General features: G+C 44.3%; 1 protein-coding gene across 1 annotated transcript in view; it reads right to left on the reverse strand.

Moving 5' to 3' along the window:
• Positions 1 to 21,559, reverse strand: part of ARNT2 (aryl hydrocarbon receptor nuclear translocator 2) — a 141,539-nt gene that overhangs the window by 93,881 nt on the left and 26,099 nt on the right. Inside the window, exons 2-4 of the mRNA XM_033166824.1 lie at positions 14,111 to 14,222; positions 8,774 to 8,821; positions 2,201 to 2,414 (exon numbers count right to left, since the gene is read on the reverse strand). Coding sequence (XP_033022715.1) covers positions 2,201 to 2,414; positions 8,774 to 8,821; positions 14,111 to 14,222 — 374 coding nt within the window. The remainder of the gene's footprint in view (positions 1 to 2,200; positions 2,415 to 8,773; positions 8,822 to 14,110; positions 14,223 to 21,559) is intronic.

A 21,559-nucleotide genomic window follows, 5' to 3' on the forward strand; every position in this document is an offset into this window, starting at 1 on the left:
CAGATGTGATTAGAAACCAACTTGCTTTAGCCCCAACCAAGATAGCTTATGATGGATCCCTGGCCTCACGAAAGTCAAAGGCTACAAAATAAGCAACATCTGGTGGGCCATGGGTTCCCCATCCCTATGCTAAACCATGGTTTAGTGTTCCATGTATGAGCTCCCCCTCCCCTCCCCTTCTGTAAGGAAGTCATAAGCTTTTGTCTCCAGCTAACCAGAGTTTGCTATTATGTGCAAATCTGGAACTGGGATTAGGCTTACCTGTGGCACCCCCAACCCCCACTCTTTTACACATATACAATCTTCTCATTTAGATCAAATGCAGGGGAGATAACTCTGGGCCACAGATGAAGTCACATATATGTTTGGCTTACCTTACTGGTCTCCACGGATGAAGAAGTATACCAGTGGTTTTCAACGAGTGTGCTGTGGCACCCTGGGGTGCCTTGAATGATGGTCTGGGGTGTTGCAGTTAACACCAGCCTCTGTCCCTCTTTCCTTCCTTCCCTCCCTCCTCTGATACCCTCTTGTGTCTTTGATTCCCAAAGGTTTGCACAGCTGTTTGTTGCAGCAGCCCTGGCTACAAGCTACCAAGGAATGGTGCCTCTGGGGATGGTCAGGTGGTGCTTCCCAGGCCCTGTGGGGCAGTGTAAGGAGGCACTCTCTTTGGGGTGGGGCAGGTCAGAGACTGGGGTGGCAGCTGTGGCTGCCCAGAGGACTCCCAAGGAGGGGGAAGAGGAGGCTGAGGGAACCCTCCATAAGGGAGGGTGTTTGAAAAAGGCTGCCAGCTCAGCAGGCAAGGGGTAACATAACTGGGCTTCTGAGCCCCACAGGCTTGCCACAGAAAGCTGGTCAAGGGAGCCATGGACTCCAAAAGGTTGAAAACCTCTGAAGTATACAACCAAAGACTTAACTACGCAGAAGCCATTTCCCCAAACTAGTGATAACACAGAAACACTAACAAAACTAAAACTAATACGAAAAGGGTGACACTCATTCGAGCTCAACCCACAGCAACCAAAAGCTCACCGCAACGGCAAATATTTTTTTATGGTGCTTCTGAAAATGCTGACATGTGTCTGCAGAGGAAGGGAGTATTCCACAACTGTGGAGCAGGTGTAGTGAGTCCCATGTGCACATGAAGTCCCCTTCATTTTATCTTATGTTTTTAATGCAGACTAAGATGTTTTATGCATATGCCGCCAAACCAGGAAGTGCAAGTCTGGGGCTACACATTCTCATGACCCTTGCAGCACTCTGATGAGGTTCAGGCAACTTCCTTGCGGGGGGGACTGCCAAGTACCTTATTCAGAATCCATCCTGGCACCATCCTCTGACTCAAGAGAAGGAGTCCCTCACATCCAGCCTCACAGAAGTCTACAACACAAGGCAATGGCCCTATAACCAGCCAGTCAGCTCTCCCAGGAGCTGGAACCTACTATACTCCCCCTTTATCCTTTGTCAATTTGTACAAATCGCCTCGCAATGCAACATCGCAGTGATGTAGACTTCTCTCCCCCCGCTCCCTCAAATACAATTCCATGGAGCAAGGAAACCAAGACATGCCATGTCACGAATAATGCTATACAGAAGAGGGTCGGGGGCATATGGGTCTGTATCTAAATGTTCTCTGCTAGTGCAAGGGCTCATTCACAAGCAGACGGGTGAATTTCAACACTGAGCAACAGGGGAACCAAATGCAACAGGTGCACACAGAGAAACCTGCTGTGCAACTGATTGCACAATCTATTTCCCCAACAAAACTACCGGCATTCTCTTGCACAACGACGTCCTGCTAGCTTAAAACATTTCACACCAGCAGAGGTAAACCGCTAAGTTACTTGAACTTAGCGCTACACCAGATACAGTCCATGGCTGACAATTTCAGCGGCAGCTGTGTGTTTCGTATCACACCACCCCCAAGCATGGCGAACATCTGCATCACACTAGTAGACGGAAAGACTAGTAGACTGGAGACTGAAAGGCGCAGGGGTCCCAAAGGCCGTTTCCACCCACTGCACAACAACAAGTCTAGATCTGCCATCCCATCAGGGAAGTGCAGTGAAAGTGGGGCAACCTTTGACTGCGCTTCTCCGTTGCTGGCAAACAGATGCTTGCTGCCGTGAGTGTGAAACTGCACTGAAGGCTCCCACCCCTTCGTTCAGGGCCACGGCCTTCCCCCCACCAAAAAGCCACCCACCTGCTCAGTGAGGAAGGAAGGCTTATATGCTCCATCGGTAGATTTGTTCCCAGTGCCCCTCATGGACTTCATGTGTGACACTGCCATGCGGAGAATGGTCAGCTTGTCAGGTTTGCGCGCCAAGGCGCTGCAGGTGGGCACCATGTCAGAGAGCTCGGTGATGTACTGGGTCATCTTGTTCCTCCTGCGTCTCTCGATCTCACTATGGTTCTCCCTAAACGCACATAAGAAGGAGCAAACCGAGAGAGAAAGCGAGATGCTGTCGGTAAAAGATGCAGTGCTTGGAAATCGTTACAATAGTCAGAGCATGTAGGAGGGTTGCGTCACACTCTAGCATGGCCAAGAGACGGAGAACCAAAAGGACAAGGCTACGCAGAGTGTCGGGAGGTCCATTCTTAGGGGTTCCAAATATGTTCTATGGGCCAGTTATTCCCATTGTCCCTGGCCACTGTTCCTGCTAGCTAGGGATGATGAGAGTTGTAGTCCAAAAACAGCTGGAGACCCAAGTTTGGGGAACCCTAAGCTAGGGCAACTTTTCCCAACCAGGTGCACTGCAGATGTTGGTAGACTACAGATCCCAAACCCTTCTTACCATTGGCCATGCTGGCTGGGCTGGTTGGAATCCAACAACATCTGGAAGACACCATGTTGAGGCAGCTTTAGCACCACCCCAGTGATGGCCCTGCATTTATCCTGGTACAGCAGGGATGGGATACCTGTGGTCCTCCAGGTGGTTCTGGATTTCAGCTCCCATGAGCCTCAAACAGTATGAACAGTGGTCGAGGATGATGGAAGCTGTGGAGGGTCATAGGTCCACCACCACTGTGTTATAGCCTTCTTATGGCTGCCATCCTTTCTTACAAAAATAAGCAATGGTTTGGCAATGGGTGGTCCAATTTCCACCAAGAGGGAGAGATTCATTGCACCTCCCTCCCCACATCACACGTCAATGTCCCAGCCTGTCCAAGCCATGCCATGTTGGTAGAAAACAAAAACTTATTGGGGCACTTTTCACTCAGGGACTTTCGAAGTGCATAGCAAGGTAAAGCATTTTTTGTCTTCGATTTTGCATTTTGGGAAAACTAAGGCAAGCAACCCCAAGCCTAGTGATTTCTGACAGGCACAGGAGCACGGATGGAGACCCCCTGTCCACAAAGCCTGGTTTTTTAAATGGAGGAAGTAGATCCACGTTCACATTTATTTGCATGGGCAGATCTTCCTCCTCCACTGAAGTGAATGGTGCGGGTCTCTGCAGGCCGGGGAGCTCCATGCGTGCCTTGAAGTAAACACGGAGCTCGACATTGAGACAATAAATTGGTGAACACTTGGGTCACGTAACCACTTCAAGTCCAATCTGAGTTGGTGGGGAGAGAAGGGAACCAATGGTTTCAAAGAGAGCTGTAGCTTTACAAAGCTTGAAAATGAAGTTTTGAAACACTTATAAATAGGACTCCCCAAGCTTGAGCCAATCTGTCCAGCAAAAGCTTATACCAGTTCAAAGAAATACTATGTTCAAAGCAAAGTGAACTCCATGCTATTTTTAACTGCCCCCAGATAACCCAGATAAGAAATTCAGCGATTAAGCAGTATCAAAATAGCTCAAATGAAAAATAAATTATGCAATATGAAAAGTCAAATTCTGCAACATGCATAAATTATACAACTGAGCAGATTTTATTTATATTTTAGTTGCATAATCCATTCTAGTTTGGCAGATCACAGGGAGGGGACAGGAAATTATGGAAAGTGGTGAAACTCCAGGCAATCTAAGCAGGACTGGAAATCTTTATCTCATCACCCCTTCCTTCAGCTTGCAAGGTTTATTCAGGCGTTGCCCTTTCTCAGGAAGCACAATTCTGCACCTAATCACACATTTTGTGCTTTTTGTGCCCAGAGCCATGCAGGTTATGATGTTCAAACTTGTATCTTGTTAGTAAATGCGTTGGATTGTAAGTTCTTTGCAGGAGAGAGGCAGGACCAATAATATTGGGGTGGGGGGAGTCACTCTAAAATTGCTAAAAAAAACATTTTGCATTTTGTTCCAAGAACTTAAGTGAGGGGCAGCTATAAAATGAGGAGGAAAGGATAAAATGCATCCCAGAATTTCTGCCAGATTTTAAACATAGAATCCCTCCAGGGAGAACAAGAGAGTTCAAACAGAAATTTTCTATAAATATATGTTCTGAAGGCATTAAAAACATATATCACAGAGGGCATTAGTGCATTACGCTGAAAGGGTACCTGTGGTGTGTGGAGATGTGAGCTGAGTATGGGAGAGACAGAGTTGTGAGAGGTATACCTTGGTATACCTCAATTTAAATGCCCAGCATGCATGATAGTTACCTCTCACCAAAACCCTTCTGCAGAACAAGACTGCTTAATTGCATTGATGGCATCCAAGCATTGGATGATGCCTCAACAAAGGAACAAGGCATTGAGCACCATACTATCTAAAATGAGTGATAAAGCCAGTGTGGTGTAGTGGTTAAGAGTGGTAGACTCGTAATCTGGGGAACCGGGTTCGTGTCTCCACTCCTCCACATGCAGCTGCTGGGTGACCTTGGGCTAGTCACACTTCTTTGAAGTCTCTCAGCCCCACTCACCTAACAGAGTGTTTGTTGTGGGGGAGGAAGGGAAAGGAGAATGTTAGCCGCTTTGAGACTCCTTCGGGTAGTGAAAAGCGGGATATCAAATCCAAACTCTTCTTCTTCTTCTTCTTCTTCTTCTTCTTCTTCTTCTTCTTCTTCTTCTTCTTCTTCTTCTTCCAGGGTTCCAAACAGAGATCTCTCAGAATCCAACCCATTGGGGATTGAACCTGGGATTTTCTGCATGCAAACAAGCGCTCTGCCACTTTACCCTTCCCTCGATAGCAGAGATCTCCCAGAGCCCACCTTCTGAAAGCACAGACACATTTAGATACTGCAGTGACGTCTTTGCTGCATATCCCAGACACCACTGCCCATGGTTTCATACACAGCTTCCTACGCATTTCCTTTAGCGTTAAAAATCATTTTGCCTCCCAAAAATTGCTTATCCAGGTCTAGACAGTGGCGGGAAAGTGATTTGCAAGATGCAAGCAAGGAGCTAGGCCAGCTATTCACTCACTGGGTGGCAGTAAGTGAGATCCTGGCCAGCATAGAACACAACTGGTGCATCTAGCTCAGCATTGTCTACACTGACTGGTAGCAGCTCTCCAGGATTTCAGACAGGGTTCACTCCCAGCCATACCAGGAGAATCATAAAACTGCAGAGTTGGATGGGACCCTGAGGATCATCTAGTCCAACCCCCTGCTATGCAGGAATATGCAGCTGTCCTGTATGGGGATTGAACTTGCAACCTTGGCATTATCAGCACCACGCTCTAACCAACTGAGCTACCAAGAACTGAACATGGGACCTTCTGCATGCATAGCAATTGTTCTACAACTGAGCTTCAGACCTTTCCCAACTGCCTCCCTATTTATCCCAGCTTTTTTACATCCGTTATTTTCTGACTGTATATTATAATTGTTAACGTTCCAATATATGCTCTGGCAGTTATCCGTTTTGCTTGATGAGTTTTTAGCTTGTTTTTGTTCACAACTTTATTTTTCATTGAAAAGCTTGATTCTGTTATAAGACAGGGTTATCCCTCACTGTTCTCTCAACGCCTACCTTGAGTATTTTTCCTTATCCCCAGAGATTTGATCATCATACCTATAAAAGAAAAAAAAACAATAATAAATAGGATTACAGAGGACAAGCATGACAAAGATATCACCATGTACTCACGTTCAGCCAGATGGGCAGAGTATAAATCATAAATTTATTATTATTATTATTATTATTATTATTATTATTATTATTATTATTATTTACACATCTGGCAATCTTACAATTGTCTTGATTCAAAATGCAATGGCAAACCATAGTTTAGTGTTATGTGCACAGTCTCAGATTCACACATTCCTTCCTCTAGTGCAACCATGAAATGTAAATTAGCAGATTCGTTTCCACTTTTAAACTAACCACAGTTCCCTGTTACATCAAAACTCGGAGAACTGTGGTTAATTTAAACCAGAGGTAGCCAACATAGTGCTATGTTGGACCACCATAGGCATTAGCCCCAGCCAGCATGAGCCAAAGGTTGAAGGTGATGGTAATTGTAGTTTAACAACATCTGGATGGCACAAATTGGATTCTCTTAGTTTAAACTATGGTGAGTGAATAGGCTAGGGCTATCAGCCAGTTTGCTTGAATGAGCCACAGTTTAAATCAACCACAGCTTTGATGTAATAGGGAACTGTGGTTAGCTTAAAAGTAGTTGTGGTTGCTTTTCATCTCCACCTTGCAGCTGTATCAAGGGGAATGTGGCAGCATTTGGTTTGCCGTGGCTTGTGCAAGCAACACTGAAACTATGTTAGAATATTTCATCTGAAAAGGCCCAGGTGCCATTTTAGGACACTTTCCGTTGTCACACACACCTGACTGTGGTTCACATTAAATAACACCATATATGTGATTTTTTTTCAACGTACAAAAGTTATCTTTTATTAAAAAGAAAAGCCATAGGGCTTTAAATACATTTCAAATTTTGCCATGATGCTGCAATTAGATTCACTGAGCAATGCAAAAATGTGAGCCTAAAAAATAGCAGTGAAGAGGTTGTTAACTCTGCATGCAGCTGATGGATCTAAGAGCTCCCGGGAAGCTGTTAAGATAAATGCTACTTTGTCATTCCATTCATTTCAAGAGAAACTGCTGTCTCAGGCTGTGCGATGACAGTGCAGTAAAATTGCAGTTATAAAAGCTTACAAAGTTTGACATATTACAGAAGACAACCCCTGGTCATTCTGATTTACTTTCAATACACTGCAGCACTGTAGGTTGCCAAAGCATAGGAAAATTATTCTAGCATCCAAATAAACCTACTACATTGAACTCTTCTGTCTTGAAATTGGAGAGGCATAAAATTCTCTAATGGAATAACAATAGGGCTGCAATGCTGAATATATTATTACAGTGGTACCTCGGTTTACGAACTTAATCCGTTCTGGAAGTCCGTTCTTAAATCGAAGCCATTCTTAAACCGAGGCGCGCTTTCCCTAATGAGGCCTCCTGCTGCCGGTGCCCTTCCACCGTTCAGATTCCATTCTTAGACCGAGGTAAAGTTCTCAAACTGGTTTTGCAGAGTTTGTAAACTGCATTGTTCTTAAACCAGTGACTGTTCTTAAACCAAGGTACCACTGAAATTGTTTTTACTAGTAAGTTTTTTAAAAATGATTTGAAAGATGAAAACATTGCCAGGGGAAATTAACAATGAGAATACTCCATTAATTCTAATTCAAAAATATAGATTGATATAAGCAGTCCTTATGTCCAAAGAGGTGCCTAAATGAGATTGACGATTATAAGCTGTGTAATTATTATTATTATTATTATTATTATTATTATTATTATTATTAACAACAACAACAACAACAACTATTGTTGTTGTTGTTGTTGTTGTTGTTGTTGTTGTTGTTGTTGTTATTTACCCTGCCCATCTGGCTGGATTTCCCCAGCCACTCTGGGCGGCTTCCAACAAAAGATTAAAATACAATAATTCATCAAATATTAAAAACTTCCCTAAACAGGGCTGCCTTCAGATGCCTTCTAAAAATCAGATAGATATCTATTTCTTACTGACATCTGATGGAAGGGCAGTGAGATCATTTGACCACTGAGTGGGTGGTGTTTGATCTCCAAGCCTTGTAAAATAAGGCCACATTTACACCATAAATTTAAAGAGTGTTGATACTGCTTTAAACAGTCATGGCCTCCCTGAAAGAATTATGTGAGCTATAATTTGTTAAGGATGCTGAGAGGTGTCAATCCCCCTCACAGAGCTACAATTCCCTGAGAGGGGTTGATTGTTAAACTACCCTGGGAACCGTAGCTCTTTGTTAGGAATAGAGATTTCTTAACAACCCTAACAACAAACTACTTCTCCCATAATTCCTTGGGGGGGGGAGCCATGGTTGTTTAAAGTGGTATCATAGCCGCCATAAGGTTCACAGAGTTAAAAATAATTTATAAAAAGTACTCCCTCAGAAGAGGCACATCCTGGGCCTATGTATGAGGAAAATGGGAATGTCACTTTTAAGGGAATGTCTGCCATAAAACTTGAGTGCATCATCTCAAAATCTTTAGCCTGTGCTCAGAATCTGTGTTAATTTTTAAAAGTTGCAAAACCCCAAGCGGTGTTTCAATTACAATACTACAGGGCACACTTTTGGCTTCAGAATTATCTGGAATATAGGGAGACTCGGACAGACTATTCGTTCATTCAGCTAGGATCATCCGCATGCACAACAGGTGATCTATCACTGAAGCATGGCCCTGGTTGCATTGTTTTCTCACAGGCAAATTTATGTAGAACTGATGGATTAAAACTCGTATGCCTGACTGGCGATGGCATCTTCAACTGGCAGCCCTATTATTAAGTGTAATAAATTTCAGCAACAACCCTGACAGACCAATAATTCAAATTTGTATGCTACCTCCATTAACACGTCCCTTTTTGGAACCCTTTAAAAAAACAAAAAACCTCACCTTGAAAATTTGCTGGGTCCTTCACCATCTTCATCATCAAACTCCATCCTGGTGGGAAAGAAAAAATGGTAAGTTTTCTGAATGAGTCATTCTGATTCAAAGAAACAACAGCTTCAATGTGGCCTGTTTCTGGTTTTTGATATTGAAAACCCTTCTTCCCCTTTTTCTGTTTGCTAGTGCTGCTTCCAAAAGAAAAGAAAAGAAAAGAAAAGAAAAAAAGACTGGGCTAGATTTGATTAGCAGCCCTATCCAAATGCCACATTTTAATGAACTAATTCAAAACAGATACTGCATGGCCATGTAAAGGATTCATTCTACCTCAGCCCAGTCCAGTTTCCAAAAACAGGATTCTAAGACCTCCTATGACCTTCCCATGTTTCTTTAGTTCCTGCTTCCCACTTCCAACTTCCCAGAAGGAAGGAGGAAGAAACTGATGGAAAGCTGGTCAGCAGCTCCCACCTAGAGTTTGGCTCTACCTAGACTCTTGGTATGTCCAAGGAGCTCTGGGCAGGAGCACATGACCAGTGCGGTCCCCAGAGCATCCTTCTCAGGGAGTTGTGGGCCCAACTCTCCTCAAATCCCAGACCAGTGTCTTTGCCCACATGATCTAGTCAATGAACTCTTGTTCTGCTCTCTAGTCACCATCCGGAATATCTTAACTTTTCATGGAAGAACTCCAAGAACCCAAAATAAAACTCTTGACATCCATGTACCCTTTTTTTGGCTGATGTCGCCTCCTATGAATTCTAAAGGGTTTAAGAACAGACATAACTCCCAGAATGCTGTGCGGTTTTATAACTGTAGGGAAACATTTGCAGCCATGTGGAGATCAGAAGCCAAAACCCACAAGATATGAGGAATGCTTAGACCAGCCTTCGCTGACCTGGTGCCCTCCAGGTGCTTGAGAACTATAACTCCTTCCCATCAGCCCCAGTCAGTATAGCTGATAAGAGTCGCAGCCCAAAAGGTCTGAGGGCACCAGGTTGGTGAAGGCTGTCTTAAGACTTATGCTACCCTGGTTTATTTTTTAAATTCACCATTCATTTTAAATTCATATTCTCCTTCCACCCATTTCATCCTAACAACCACCCACTGAGGTAGGGTAGGCTAAGAGAAAGTAATTGGCCCCAGGTCACCCAGTAAGCTTCATGGCTGAGCTGGGATTTGCACCCTGGTCTCCTGGTCTTTGTCCAACACTCTAACCGTTACCACACAATGATTTACCGGTATATTGCCTTTAAGTACTTGAAACTTCAACTAGATCATGCTCACAGTTTGCAATTCCATCATTTATATTTTCCTTGAAAAGAGAGAGAAAATGACACTCTCTGCATCAAATCAAATTCTTTCAAAAAAACGCCTTTTAATTCCTCGGCAGGGCCTGTGACTGTACGTATATTGGTGAAGAAACAGTGACATCCCGTGGCCAGTTTGGCAAACTGAAAAGTGGAATTTGTTTCGCACGTGAGCCAACCCAATATAATCTTAAATCAAACTGAGGCAGCATGTCTGCTTCTCTGAAGGTCTTCAACTATCATATTCACAGTATCGTTTATTTTCCTCTTCAATATCCTCCTTACATCAATTATATTTCACTGTATGTCATTTATTTACCATGAAGAATCTAGATCTATCCATTTATATTTCCTCAACAAAACACAAGATGGGAAAGTTTAGTGCAATATATATATATATATATATATATATATATATATGCAGGTATGATGCATTTTAAGGCTGACTGAGATATTTGATTCTTCCTCCATAAAGAACAAGCACAGAGAATGGTGGGCAAATGGCCTCTTGAAATTCAGTATTCTAATTGGGGAAATGTGCAGTTCTCTACATTTCGTGATGCAATTCTCCAGCCATAAAATGTGTGTAAAAAAAATGTGTGTGTATGCCGGGGGGTGTGTGTGCCCAAGATTTATTTTTTACCAAGAAAAACCAAAACAAAAATTCATTAAATTGGGAGAAACTGCTTGCAATAAAGGGTATGTTCAGCAAAACTGCATACAAGAACGTGTGTTTTAGGAGAAATGTTAGAAATTAGGAGACAATTATTTGTAAGGGGTTTTCTCTATATATTATATTTTTTTTTAAGTGTCATCACAATGTAGTTCACATGGCTGCCAATAGGCGGCTATCCCAAACTACAGGGTGAAGACAGAACAGCAGCCTGGTGAGTGGGAAAGTGGTGTGGGTGGCAGGTAGTCCAGGCGACCTGCTGGGGAAGAAGCGATGTTTAGAAATCGGAACTGTTGAGTTGGAAGGGACCACAAGGGTCATCTAGTCCAACTCCCTGCAATGCAGAAATATTTTGCCCAACATGGGGCTTGGACCCATAACCCTGAGATTAAGGGTCTACCGACTGCACTATCCCAGCACTTTAAATTAGGGTAGAAGGAGAGTTGTTCAGCAACCTGCTCTCTGAGCTCCCCTCCCTCAATTAAATGTTGCTAGAGCGGGTGGCCCTGTGGGTTAAACCACAGAGTCTAGGGCTTGCTGATCAGAAGGTCGGCGGTTCGAATCCCCGCAACGGGGTGAGCTCCCGTTGCTCAGTCCCAGCTCCTGCCCACCTAGCAGTTCGAAAGCACGTCAAAGTGCAAGTAGATAAATAGGGAAGGTAAACAGCATTTCTGTGCGCTGCTCTGGTTCACCAGAAGCGGCTTTGTTATGCTGGCTACATGACCCAGAAGCTGTACGCCGACTTCCTTGGCCAATAACACAAGATGAGCGCAGCAACCCCAGAGTTGGACACGACTGGGCCTAATGGTCAGGGGTCCCTTTACCTTTTAGAGCGGCAACTAAAGGAGGGTGGGAAGCACTTCAGAGAGTGTTTTAGCAAACTGCCACCCTCCCAACCCCCTCAGGGTTGTAAGTCGCTTTGTGTTGCCTTTGGCAAGAAAAAGCAACTAATAAATTTTATAAATAAATAAAAACGAATAAGCAGTTCATACGGATTACAATCATGCAATCGCAAACTAAAAACCAAATGAATATAACATCAAAACACAATAAAATCCCAACAGTGTGCTAGAACAAATCACTGAAACAGAATACTGAGCAGGGAAATCTAAAAGCTTTTAAAAGTCGTATTTACATACAGTGGTACCTTGGTTTAAGAACAGCTTAGTTTATGAACAACTTGGATTATGGACGCTGCAAACCCGGAAGTAGGTGTTTTGGTTTGTGAACTTTGCCTTGGAAGAAGACCATGTTCCGCTTCCTGTTGAGTGTGTTCCATTCGTAAATTGAGTCCCCCGCTGCTATGGGAAAGCACGCCTCGGTTTAAGAACGCTTTGGTTTAAGAACGGACTTCCGGAACAGATTAAGTTTGTAAACCAAGGCACCACTTGAGGAACACTTGTAACAAGGCATAGCAAAGGTTTTGAGGCGAGTGGGAAATGAATCAAGACGCATTATCAGAGGCTGTGCATGTCTTTGAGGAGGTGGAGTTAACAAGCTCTACACCTCATTTTTGCCCTGCGGGAAACTGAGTCACACCCCAGAACATACCAAATCTCTAATCCAGATAGATTCTCAAAATTCCATCCCAACAGAAGCTATGTTCGCATCATTGGGGAGCTTTCCATTATGTTTTGAAGACTGGGCTATTAACCTTTAGGATCGTAGTACATGGTGTGTGAAATGCAATTCCTATCTCACTTGACCACATCAGATGAGATCCCCTAGCCAGAGTGAGTAAATTGCACATCACACAACAGTGGCAGAAGTAATTCTAAGAAGACAAATGGTATCACTGCAGAGAAAGACATTTCTTTCGTTTTCCAAAGTACAAAAGAGAGAGAGAGGGAGAGAGAGAGAGAGGCAGGTCCTTTTTTTAAAATGGAACTGTTCAAAATGAAAGAATAATTCTCACTTTCCCATTTCATACATTAATTGCCCATTGCGAAAGGACTGACCAAAAACCAGAGAAATAATTATATTAATTTGAATTTTCAGTTCCAAGCTGCTAGATGTCTTAAATATAAGAACAAAAATGCATGCTAAAATTTTAAAAAGAAAGCAAACAAAGCCTTTTGGATTGCAGTAATATATACTTACTTACCTGGGAGCAAACCCCGTTGAACTCAATGGAACCTACTTCTAAGTAAGCATGTACAGGATTAACAGTAAACTGATGCAAGGATGTATTATAAAGTTCTCTTCGATACCATGTGAGAGGGCAGGAAAAACTTGTTTAAAATGTCACTAGAGTGATATTTAAAGACATTTAAGGAAAGAGTTCCATCTCTTAGTACACAGTCAAGAGATGAAAGCTTTGTTCGGGCCAGTTCCATCGCTAGGCTGCAGGTGGAGACTTGCACATTTGAAAGCTTCCCCATGAAAAACGCACTTCCTACAGATAAGATTGGGAGGAGAGAGGGGGAGGCCAGAACTGCCTGAATGATGTCATGTCTCTGAGTGAATGTACAGAATAAGATGAGAACCTAAGCAATGATTTAAAACACACAGAGACACCAGGTACCTAGCCCTTATGCCATAAGGATGCATCCTTCAATTAGTATGGGAGGTCCCTGGTGTAAAGTTCAAAAGCCACAGCATTTTCCCATCAGGACTTCAAAGCCTTACATAGCATCTTGCCCCTTTCCTAAGAGTGGTAAAACCAGCATAAATGATGCAAATTTCTTTCACCTGCATAGTTTCTCTGTGTTATAGAATGAACACGTTTTAAAACATTAAAGAATTGTTTGTTTTTGTTAACCCAAGTCTGAGTTATACATGCCGCACACTATCAGAGTTTTATTCTGGACAGATTGGCATTTTAGCAACAACGACAACCAGGCCAGGGAGGCTGCCCAGCACCCCCAGATTCTGAAATACAGCTGGCAAAGCAGAGCGGACAAGGGCTTTGATGTCACTAGCCCTCCTCCTCCTCCTGTATATCTTCCTCTACTTCCAAATCTCCTCCTACCACCAGCGGCGGAGCATATGCCCGCGCTGCCGAGGGGGGCGTGGTGCGGAGGGTGCCCTCCCAGGCGCGGGATAGCCACTCGGGAGTCCAGAGCAGCATGTGTGCCCTGCAGCCGGGGGTGGAGCGAGCCGCCCATGGCGGACATTCGGGGCGCCGCCAGACGGCAACTCCCAAGCCTCCCCCAAGCTGTCAAAACAAAGGGGGAAGGGGGGAATGCCGTCAGCAAAGTGACGCAGCTCCCCCCCTTACCCCGATGGTCCAGGGTAGGCTTGGGAGTCGTGGGCGCGTGGTGCGCAGAATGTCAACCTCCCCCCCCCCCAGGGATAGTTCCTGCCGAACATCAATTGGTGGGTAGTCCCACAGGGAAGGGAAGGGCCTGCCACGCTAAATCAACTTACCCAGAGCGTCTCTTTCCTCCTCTAGCAGGCATGGGCCCGGTCATTCTCACTTGACCAGCTGCCATCGGCGCCACCGGCAACGTCACTGACCCAGGTATGTCCGACGCCATCTCTGCAAGGGAGACGACAAAGAAAGACCTGACTTAGCAAAATGAGTTTGACGCAGGGGGAGGAGAGTCAAACTCCCAACCCAGCAGCTCCCCATTTTACCCTTAAGCCAACATGTAAGGTCCGCTGGATGGTTGCTCGCGGGTAACCAGGCAAGACTCCAAACCGTCTTTTAACAGGTTTATTTTGCATGCTATTTACAGTGCAGAGCTACAAGTTCATGTCTGTATCAGTCACTCACAGAATCCGGGAGTGGCCCCTTCCGGCTGTGACTCCAACATAAGAGTTTCGGTATCCCAAATCTCCGCCTCCCCTCCTTATGTTTCACCCCTCTGCGCACTTGGGGCGCCCGGAAATGGCGTGTCTCTCTCCTCGCCCGCTGAGCGAGAGGAGTGCAGGGTCTCTCCAACATCCCCAGAGCCTCTGCTCTCAAGACCAGAAACTGCCTGCCGCTCCCCACTGGAGACATCGCTATTTCCTCCGCTGGAAGAGGAGGTGCTGCTGGTCAGGTGGGGCCGGGGCTCTCTGTAGCATCCCGAGAGCCCTTCCACCACCCTGCGCTGAGCCGGGGACAGTTCCCTGACACAGCAATATGGTTCTCCTCCCATACAGCCAAGTAAGGTTGTGTTGGTGGTTAACTGTCCTGAGCCATTTACAGACACAGGAGCCTCCTTTATAGAGAGTGTCAGACTCTTGGTTCATTTAGTGCAGTACTGTCTATGCAAAATTGAGCTTTGCTACCCTCGGAACAGTGTTAGAAATTAGCCAGGCGCCAGGTGCGTTTTTGCAACTGGCTCAGCTCCAATTGCGACCAGGTGGAGACCTCTGGATGCCAGGTGGAACAAAGTGGTTTTCAAGAGCCAACAGAAAATTGCAAAGAAAAGTAGCAAGATACTAACTGCATCTGTGGTAAGACCATTAAAGTGGTCATGTTTGTCACTGAACCACCCAAACATGCATACAGACAACAACGGATTTATGTACGTCCAACTGATACTTGATTGTGCATGGCGCCAAACCTGGAAGTGACCTGAAAACATCACTAATAGGGCAGAACAGGGACCCCACAGATGCACATGGGGGTCTTGAACGTTACCCCCACGCAAAATGAGGATTGCCTGTATTATGGTATAGTGGGTAATGTAGCAGAGTCGGTGAGGTTTAGTGGTTAGAGTGTCAGGCTACAGCCCAATGTTATCTTTGCTCTGCAGGCCAAATGCAAGCCATGGTTTATCAATCCAGGCATCACATCAAACCACAGTTAAGCTTAACCATGATCTGGTGCAATGTCTGAACTAAGGAAAAGAAGTGTAATATTTCAACACATATCTATGGCAGTTCCACTGAGTCTGGAGAACTCCTTAAAGTCAACTTATATTGTACCCAGTCACCATGCAATGATGGGCATTTTATGTAGTATCATTGCTACTGAGTATTACTTTGAGGAAATTTGCCTGGTACATTAGGTTTTATTAGGGGAACTCTTTCATCAGCCAAAAGTGCTACAGAGCAGAAAGACTGAAACAATGCATTTTAAGAGGAAATGCAGGTGAGAAACATCTCCCTTTTATGCCCAGGAGGTGCAGTCAAGCTGCAACTGAAGTCTTTGATAAGTCAAATATTTGCAATGTCCTCTATGAGCACAATTCTGAACCAATTACATTGGGTGGAACATTTTCTGCTATTATATTTTTTCCACTTTTAGAAATGCGTTATTTCATAAAGCTCAAATCAAGTCAAATTGAGCAACTGGAATGGATATATCATACGAGTCAAATAAAAAAAACAAAAACACCAAAGTTGTAACTAACTTTCCCCCCAGGTGATTCCACACAGGAAACATGTTTCTTTATGCACTTGTCTAGGAAGCAGCTCATCTATGCTAAAATTGGCATAGTAACAATTTTTGATGCTTTCATTTTAAACCTTAAAATCTGAAGTCAAGGAAGTGCTCGCTACTGAGCTGTCACGCTTTCATTAATATTTACAAGCATTCAAACGAAGTTAATTTAAAAAACAAAGCTTTGCATTCGTTTAAACTGAAGCCATACTGTGGCTGCAAGCCTACAGCCACTTCTTCCCAGGTAGCAGCACAATCCAAACCCAAGATCCTCCAAGATGAGATAGTTTGGATCTGGTGGATATTGGGATGTCCCAGCTGAACTAGGGCTTAACTGGCATATGTCCCTCACCCCAGATCAGCAGGGGCTCAGCCAGGGAAAGCAGGTGCGACTTATTCTGTTGTAAGTACCAAAAAAAAAAAAAGGAATGCGAGGGGGAGAGAGATGGAAGGTATGGGGGAAAGAGAGAGACTTACACGTATTTTAAACCCTTTTCAGCAACCTAGCAGAACGTAGCCAGCAAAAAGGGTAGCGTATATCAAATTCCTCCCAAAACCTACCGCAGAGTTCACAGCAGGAGGAACTTACGCCAGTGTAACTTACACCAGCTCTTTATAGTTGGGATCGTTCTGTTAGTCTCACTATATTCAATGCCTTCATATATTGATTCAATATACTATTTTATATAAGCCGCTTAGGGTTCTTTTCTATAAAGCAGCATATAAATATTGCCGAATAAATAATATAAACAAAGATGCTGCGATATGGAAAATCCTTGAGACAACACACACAGTCCGCTCCCTTCTCTCTTCTTGGTGCACCACAATAAAATTCGGAGGTCTTTGATTAATCATGCTTGCCTGCTTCTTCCAAACTAAAAAGAAAAGAAAAGAAGACCCTGGTTATCAGAGTCAGAACAAGAAAATATTTTACACCAACTTCAAACAATTGTTTGAGGTGCTGGCTCGTTCTGAAGCTTTTAACCTTGGATAAAATGGGAAACCGAGATTAATTGGAGATTTCTGGGTTTGGCTTTTTAAAAAATGGGAGGGAGGAGAGAATAGCTTCCTTTTTAGTAAATTATATATGGTGCTATGGTAGGCAATATTGCCAGCTGCTCTTAATTTTCAAAGAAAAAAGATGACAGAGGTTAAGGTATGTATGTCAGCTGCCACACCACCTTTCCTAGATCCTGGGAGGAGATAGGTGGAAATAATTCAGTATGAAAAGGGTACCTTCTCATGACTTTGTTATGTTCTAATACTAAATCTATAAGAACTGAAAGCAGTGTTAGAATAACAATAATAATAATTTTTTATTTGTATACCACCTTTCTATCTTACGATACACAAGGCGGTTTACAAGCAGAAGAAACAAAAAATGTACACCTTATAACAATCTAATGCAATACAAAAATGTGATAATAAAACAAAACTTTAAAATAAGCAACCTACATCAAAAAGTAACATTCAACAATTATTAGAGTAATATAAAATAATATCAACATATAAAAGTTAAACAGAAATCCACTCAACATTTACAATAAACAATTTCTAAACTAATCAATAAAACAATGGTAAGCCACAGTACATAAAATAATACAATACAAATTGAGAACCAAAGACTAGTGGGTGGAGCAAGGCAGGTGGAAGGAGGCCTTGCCTGATGGAGTCTCTCCCCTCACAGTTCTTCCTTCAGGAACAGCTCCCTTATGAAGAATCCCAGGGCCAAGGGTGGGGAAAGGCAGGTGGAAGGAGGCCTTGCCTGATGGAGTCTCTCCCCTAACTTTGCTAGGCACCAAATAGTTCTTTAAACAGGGTTACAGTTGCCAAAACGGAATGCCTTGCTGCCATTTGGGGGCCAGACAGCTCGAAAGTCATATATTTCAATGCAACTTTTTGGTTCCTGAAATTCATTCCAATTGTGCAGATAAAATATCTACAGGATGTGTTGCTAGTGTGTGAACACAAGCAAGATCCAAGGATCTCCAGGCATGCACCTCCAGATGGTGGAGACGTCAGGCCCCCATCCTGGCGTCCCAGCATCTTCACTTGGTTGCAAGTGGCCGATAGCCAGGTGCAAAATGGGCCTGGTGAATTTCAAACCCTGGGATGAAAGATCCCAGTGCTGCATGCCAAGAGCTGAGGCACAAAATTAAACTTTGCAATTAGGTCCGTAATAGTTACTAGGCTAGAAACAGCCTTAAGTATCCCATTTGCCTCGATGCCTCTACTTCTCTCATTTGTGGCACATCGGCGGCCTTAAGAGCAAAAACTCTCTTACCATTTATGTTCTGGCCTGGTCACCTGGAAATGAGTTTCTATTCACCTCAGGTAATCAGGTGTTACAGTACAGAGGCATCAGTGAAATAAAAAAGCTGGATCTTCGATGCGCCCCAGGAAGAATCTTAGGTCTTTGTGGATGACTGCCTACAAGCCTAAATTAACCAGGTTATCAACCCGATTCTGTATGTCTTTATGTGGAAGTTCAATGGAATTTCCAGACATGCATGAGATTGCAGCATATAAATCGGGGGTGTATTTAAAAATAAATAAGTACAAGTTTTAACATTTCTGGCTGTGTGTCCTGAATTACCTATTCCTTCCAAACAAGTCTCCATTTTACATGAATGCCAAGGAGATAATACTTCTTAACTAGAATCAGCAGGACATGAAATTATCCTTTTAAAAAAAAAAGTCAGACTAATAATACTGGGTTTTGAGCCTTGCAAATTAAAGGCCTTTTGCCACCAGCCAGCAGTTTATGAAAGAGTTTAACACACAAAGATTTAAAGAGGGTGGGAGAGAGAGAGAGAGGAGTCTCTCAAGCCACCTCAGAACTTGGCAGCAAAGAATTCACTGAAATAAAAGCCTCAAGAGAACATCCACTGTAAAAGATTGCTCCAAAAAGGATGTTGCTCAGCGATAGAGAATCTGCCTTGCATATCGAAGATCAGAGGTTCAACCTCTGCCTGAAACCCAGGAGAGCCACTGGCAGTCACAGTACAGAGCATGATGCATCCATGGTCTGACTCAGCAGAAGGCTCTGTTGCAATTACATCCCACCTTTCATTGCATAGCACTTACCGGCACAATATAAAAACGAATCCTGCAAGCGCAATGGAACGACGAACAGACACAGAATATTTTTGCATATACCTTTAAAGAAAACTTCAAACCAACAAACAGGTTATATAGCAAATTACATCTCTCACACACACACACACCACAAATAAAACAGACAAATTAATAAGCAAATTCCCTCAAATCCAGACTCAGCAACGCTATGCAATAGATCAGATCCCACCCATCCTAATGTCTCCCACCTTTGTAAGACAAGACGTCCTGCAAAAACTGCTGTTTTCTTCTTGGAGCCAAACCCTCCTTTCAAAAGGAATTCGTAAGAAATGTCAGAAAACCTCTGGGAAGAAATGCAACCGCATTGGTATTCTGCTCAGAAAGTGTCATCACAGATCTGTTTACCTTAACTGTGGACCATGATTCAGCTGGTGACAAGCGTCTTGCATACTGATCAATTTATTTGCAAGGCAAAATTAATACCATTTTCTGCATTAACCACTTGCATTCTGGCGGTGAAAAAAGGGGGGGGGGCTTAAGTATATCCGGTGCCATGGTGCAAAGATCCCTCCAGCGCCGCCGCCACCACCCCGTTTCCCAGAGTTGCCGACCTTTTTTTGGCGCTGCTGGCAGCTTTGCAGGGCTGGGGGAGGCAGACAGCGACTGGAGGGCGGCTCCTCTGGCGGGGAAGAGGCGGAGGCTCCGGGCGCAGCGCTGCTTCAGCGAGGCGGGTGAGGGCGACAAGCTGATGCAGGGAGGTGCCATGCCCAGCCTCCGCCTCTTCCCTGGCACCCTCCAGAACTTGGTGCTCTGGCGCCCCGCGCCACTTGCCTCTATGGGCAAGATGCCCCTGGGGTTTTCAGTGTGCATCAAGCCAGTTTTCTGAAAATGCAGGGACTCACAAATCCAGTTGCCAGTGTAAATGCACTGAGCCCTCTGGCAAGCGGAACACCCGGTGTCCTACAGTTCTCTATTCAATGGTGCCAACTTAAAGATATATATAAGGGGGGGCAAGTAAGCCCCACCCCACACAATCTATCACAAGATGCAATGCATGCACATCAAATGAATTGCAATGCTTATCAGCTTTTGGGGGCCTTGGTCCCCTCAAATGTTTTATGGGGCGGCCAAGGGACCTTGGCCCCTAGGAGCTGGCTCCTTTGTCATATCCAGAAGTCTTTACCGAACAGCACAAGAGAGCTCCCCTGGCTTCTTACTTTCTCCAGACCTTGCACAAATCAGAAATCAGAAATGACCTTGCCTAACCCACAAATCTTTGCTGGATGCCAGAGGAGTCAAAGCCAGAAAGGAGTTTGGCGGTGACCACAGATAATGGCTGTCTAGTAAGCCAAGCCAGCATTTGCGGGGGTCCTGCCAAAACTCCAGAAAGAACAGTGGTTTTCCTAATAAGAAAATAAACGCCACCGCGCGCGCGCCCCCCCCCCACTCACACACCTGTGCGCCTGGTATTCTGAGGAAGTTTGTGTATTCTTCTATTGAGAATGCCAACTGTAACGGGTCCTAGACACGTCTGTGGTTTCAAGTGAGTGTCTTGGGCACCACCCCTGCTTGTCATTTCTCTCTCCCCTCCTCTAGATCAGTCCCTGTACTGCCCAGGAGAAAGAGAGAGAGAGAGATGGACTTCACTTTCCTAAGCGATCTGGGTAAAAGTTGTATGCAGCAGATTTGATCTGAACCTTGAAAATGCACATCCTTGCTAAGCATTGGCCGTACTGGCCAGGGCTGATAGGAGGTGCATTACAGCCATATGTTCAAGTGTCCCTATTTTCCAGGGACAGTCCTGGTATTACCAAAGTCGTCCCAGTTTCTGATTTGATCCTGGGATGTCCCACATTTCCTTAGGATGACCTTATTTTCATCAGAGAAATGTTGGAGGGTATGGCAGGCGGCGCTGTGGGTTAAACCACAGAGCCTAGCTTACTCTTTTGATGCTGGAGCTGATAAATCGTAAACTACAAGCTTTGTGTGGAATTATAAGTGAAAAGAATTTACTTTCCACAGAGGAGGCTTGGAAAAAGATTGATGGAATGGAATCAAGCCTGTGCAAAGGGCTGGAAGGGGTGATTGGAAAATTCTTTGAAGAGCTTGTGCAACTCCGGAAACAGGAACCGATTTCTGGGGGTGGCAGCCCCAAATCGGGGAAATTTATAATATCCAGACGCCGAGGTGGCAGCTTGGTGTCGAGGGACATGGAATTTAGATTTTTACAAGAACAAGAATGGCAAGAAGGAACGGAGGAGCACAGAAGGAAAAAGTTGAACACCCTGGGGCTCGATGCAAGGTTTGTTGCGAATGCAGCCTGGATCTATGGTCGTTTGGAAGAAGATCTTTGGAGAGCCAGCTCTGGCGCAAGACAGGAAAAGGCGATGGACAGAAGGGGAGTGGGTTGAAGTATTAAATCT

This window comes from Lacerta agilis, chromosome 13 (assembly GCF_009819535.1).
Source record: "Lacerta agilis isolate rLacAgi1 chromosome 13, rLacAgi1.pri, whole genome shotgun sequence".
NCBI classification, from domain to species: domain Eukaryota; kingdom Metazoa; phylum Chordata; class Lepidosauria; order Squamata; family Lacertidae; genus Lacerta; species Lacerta agilis.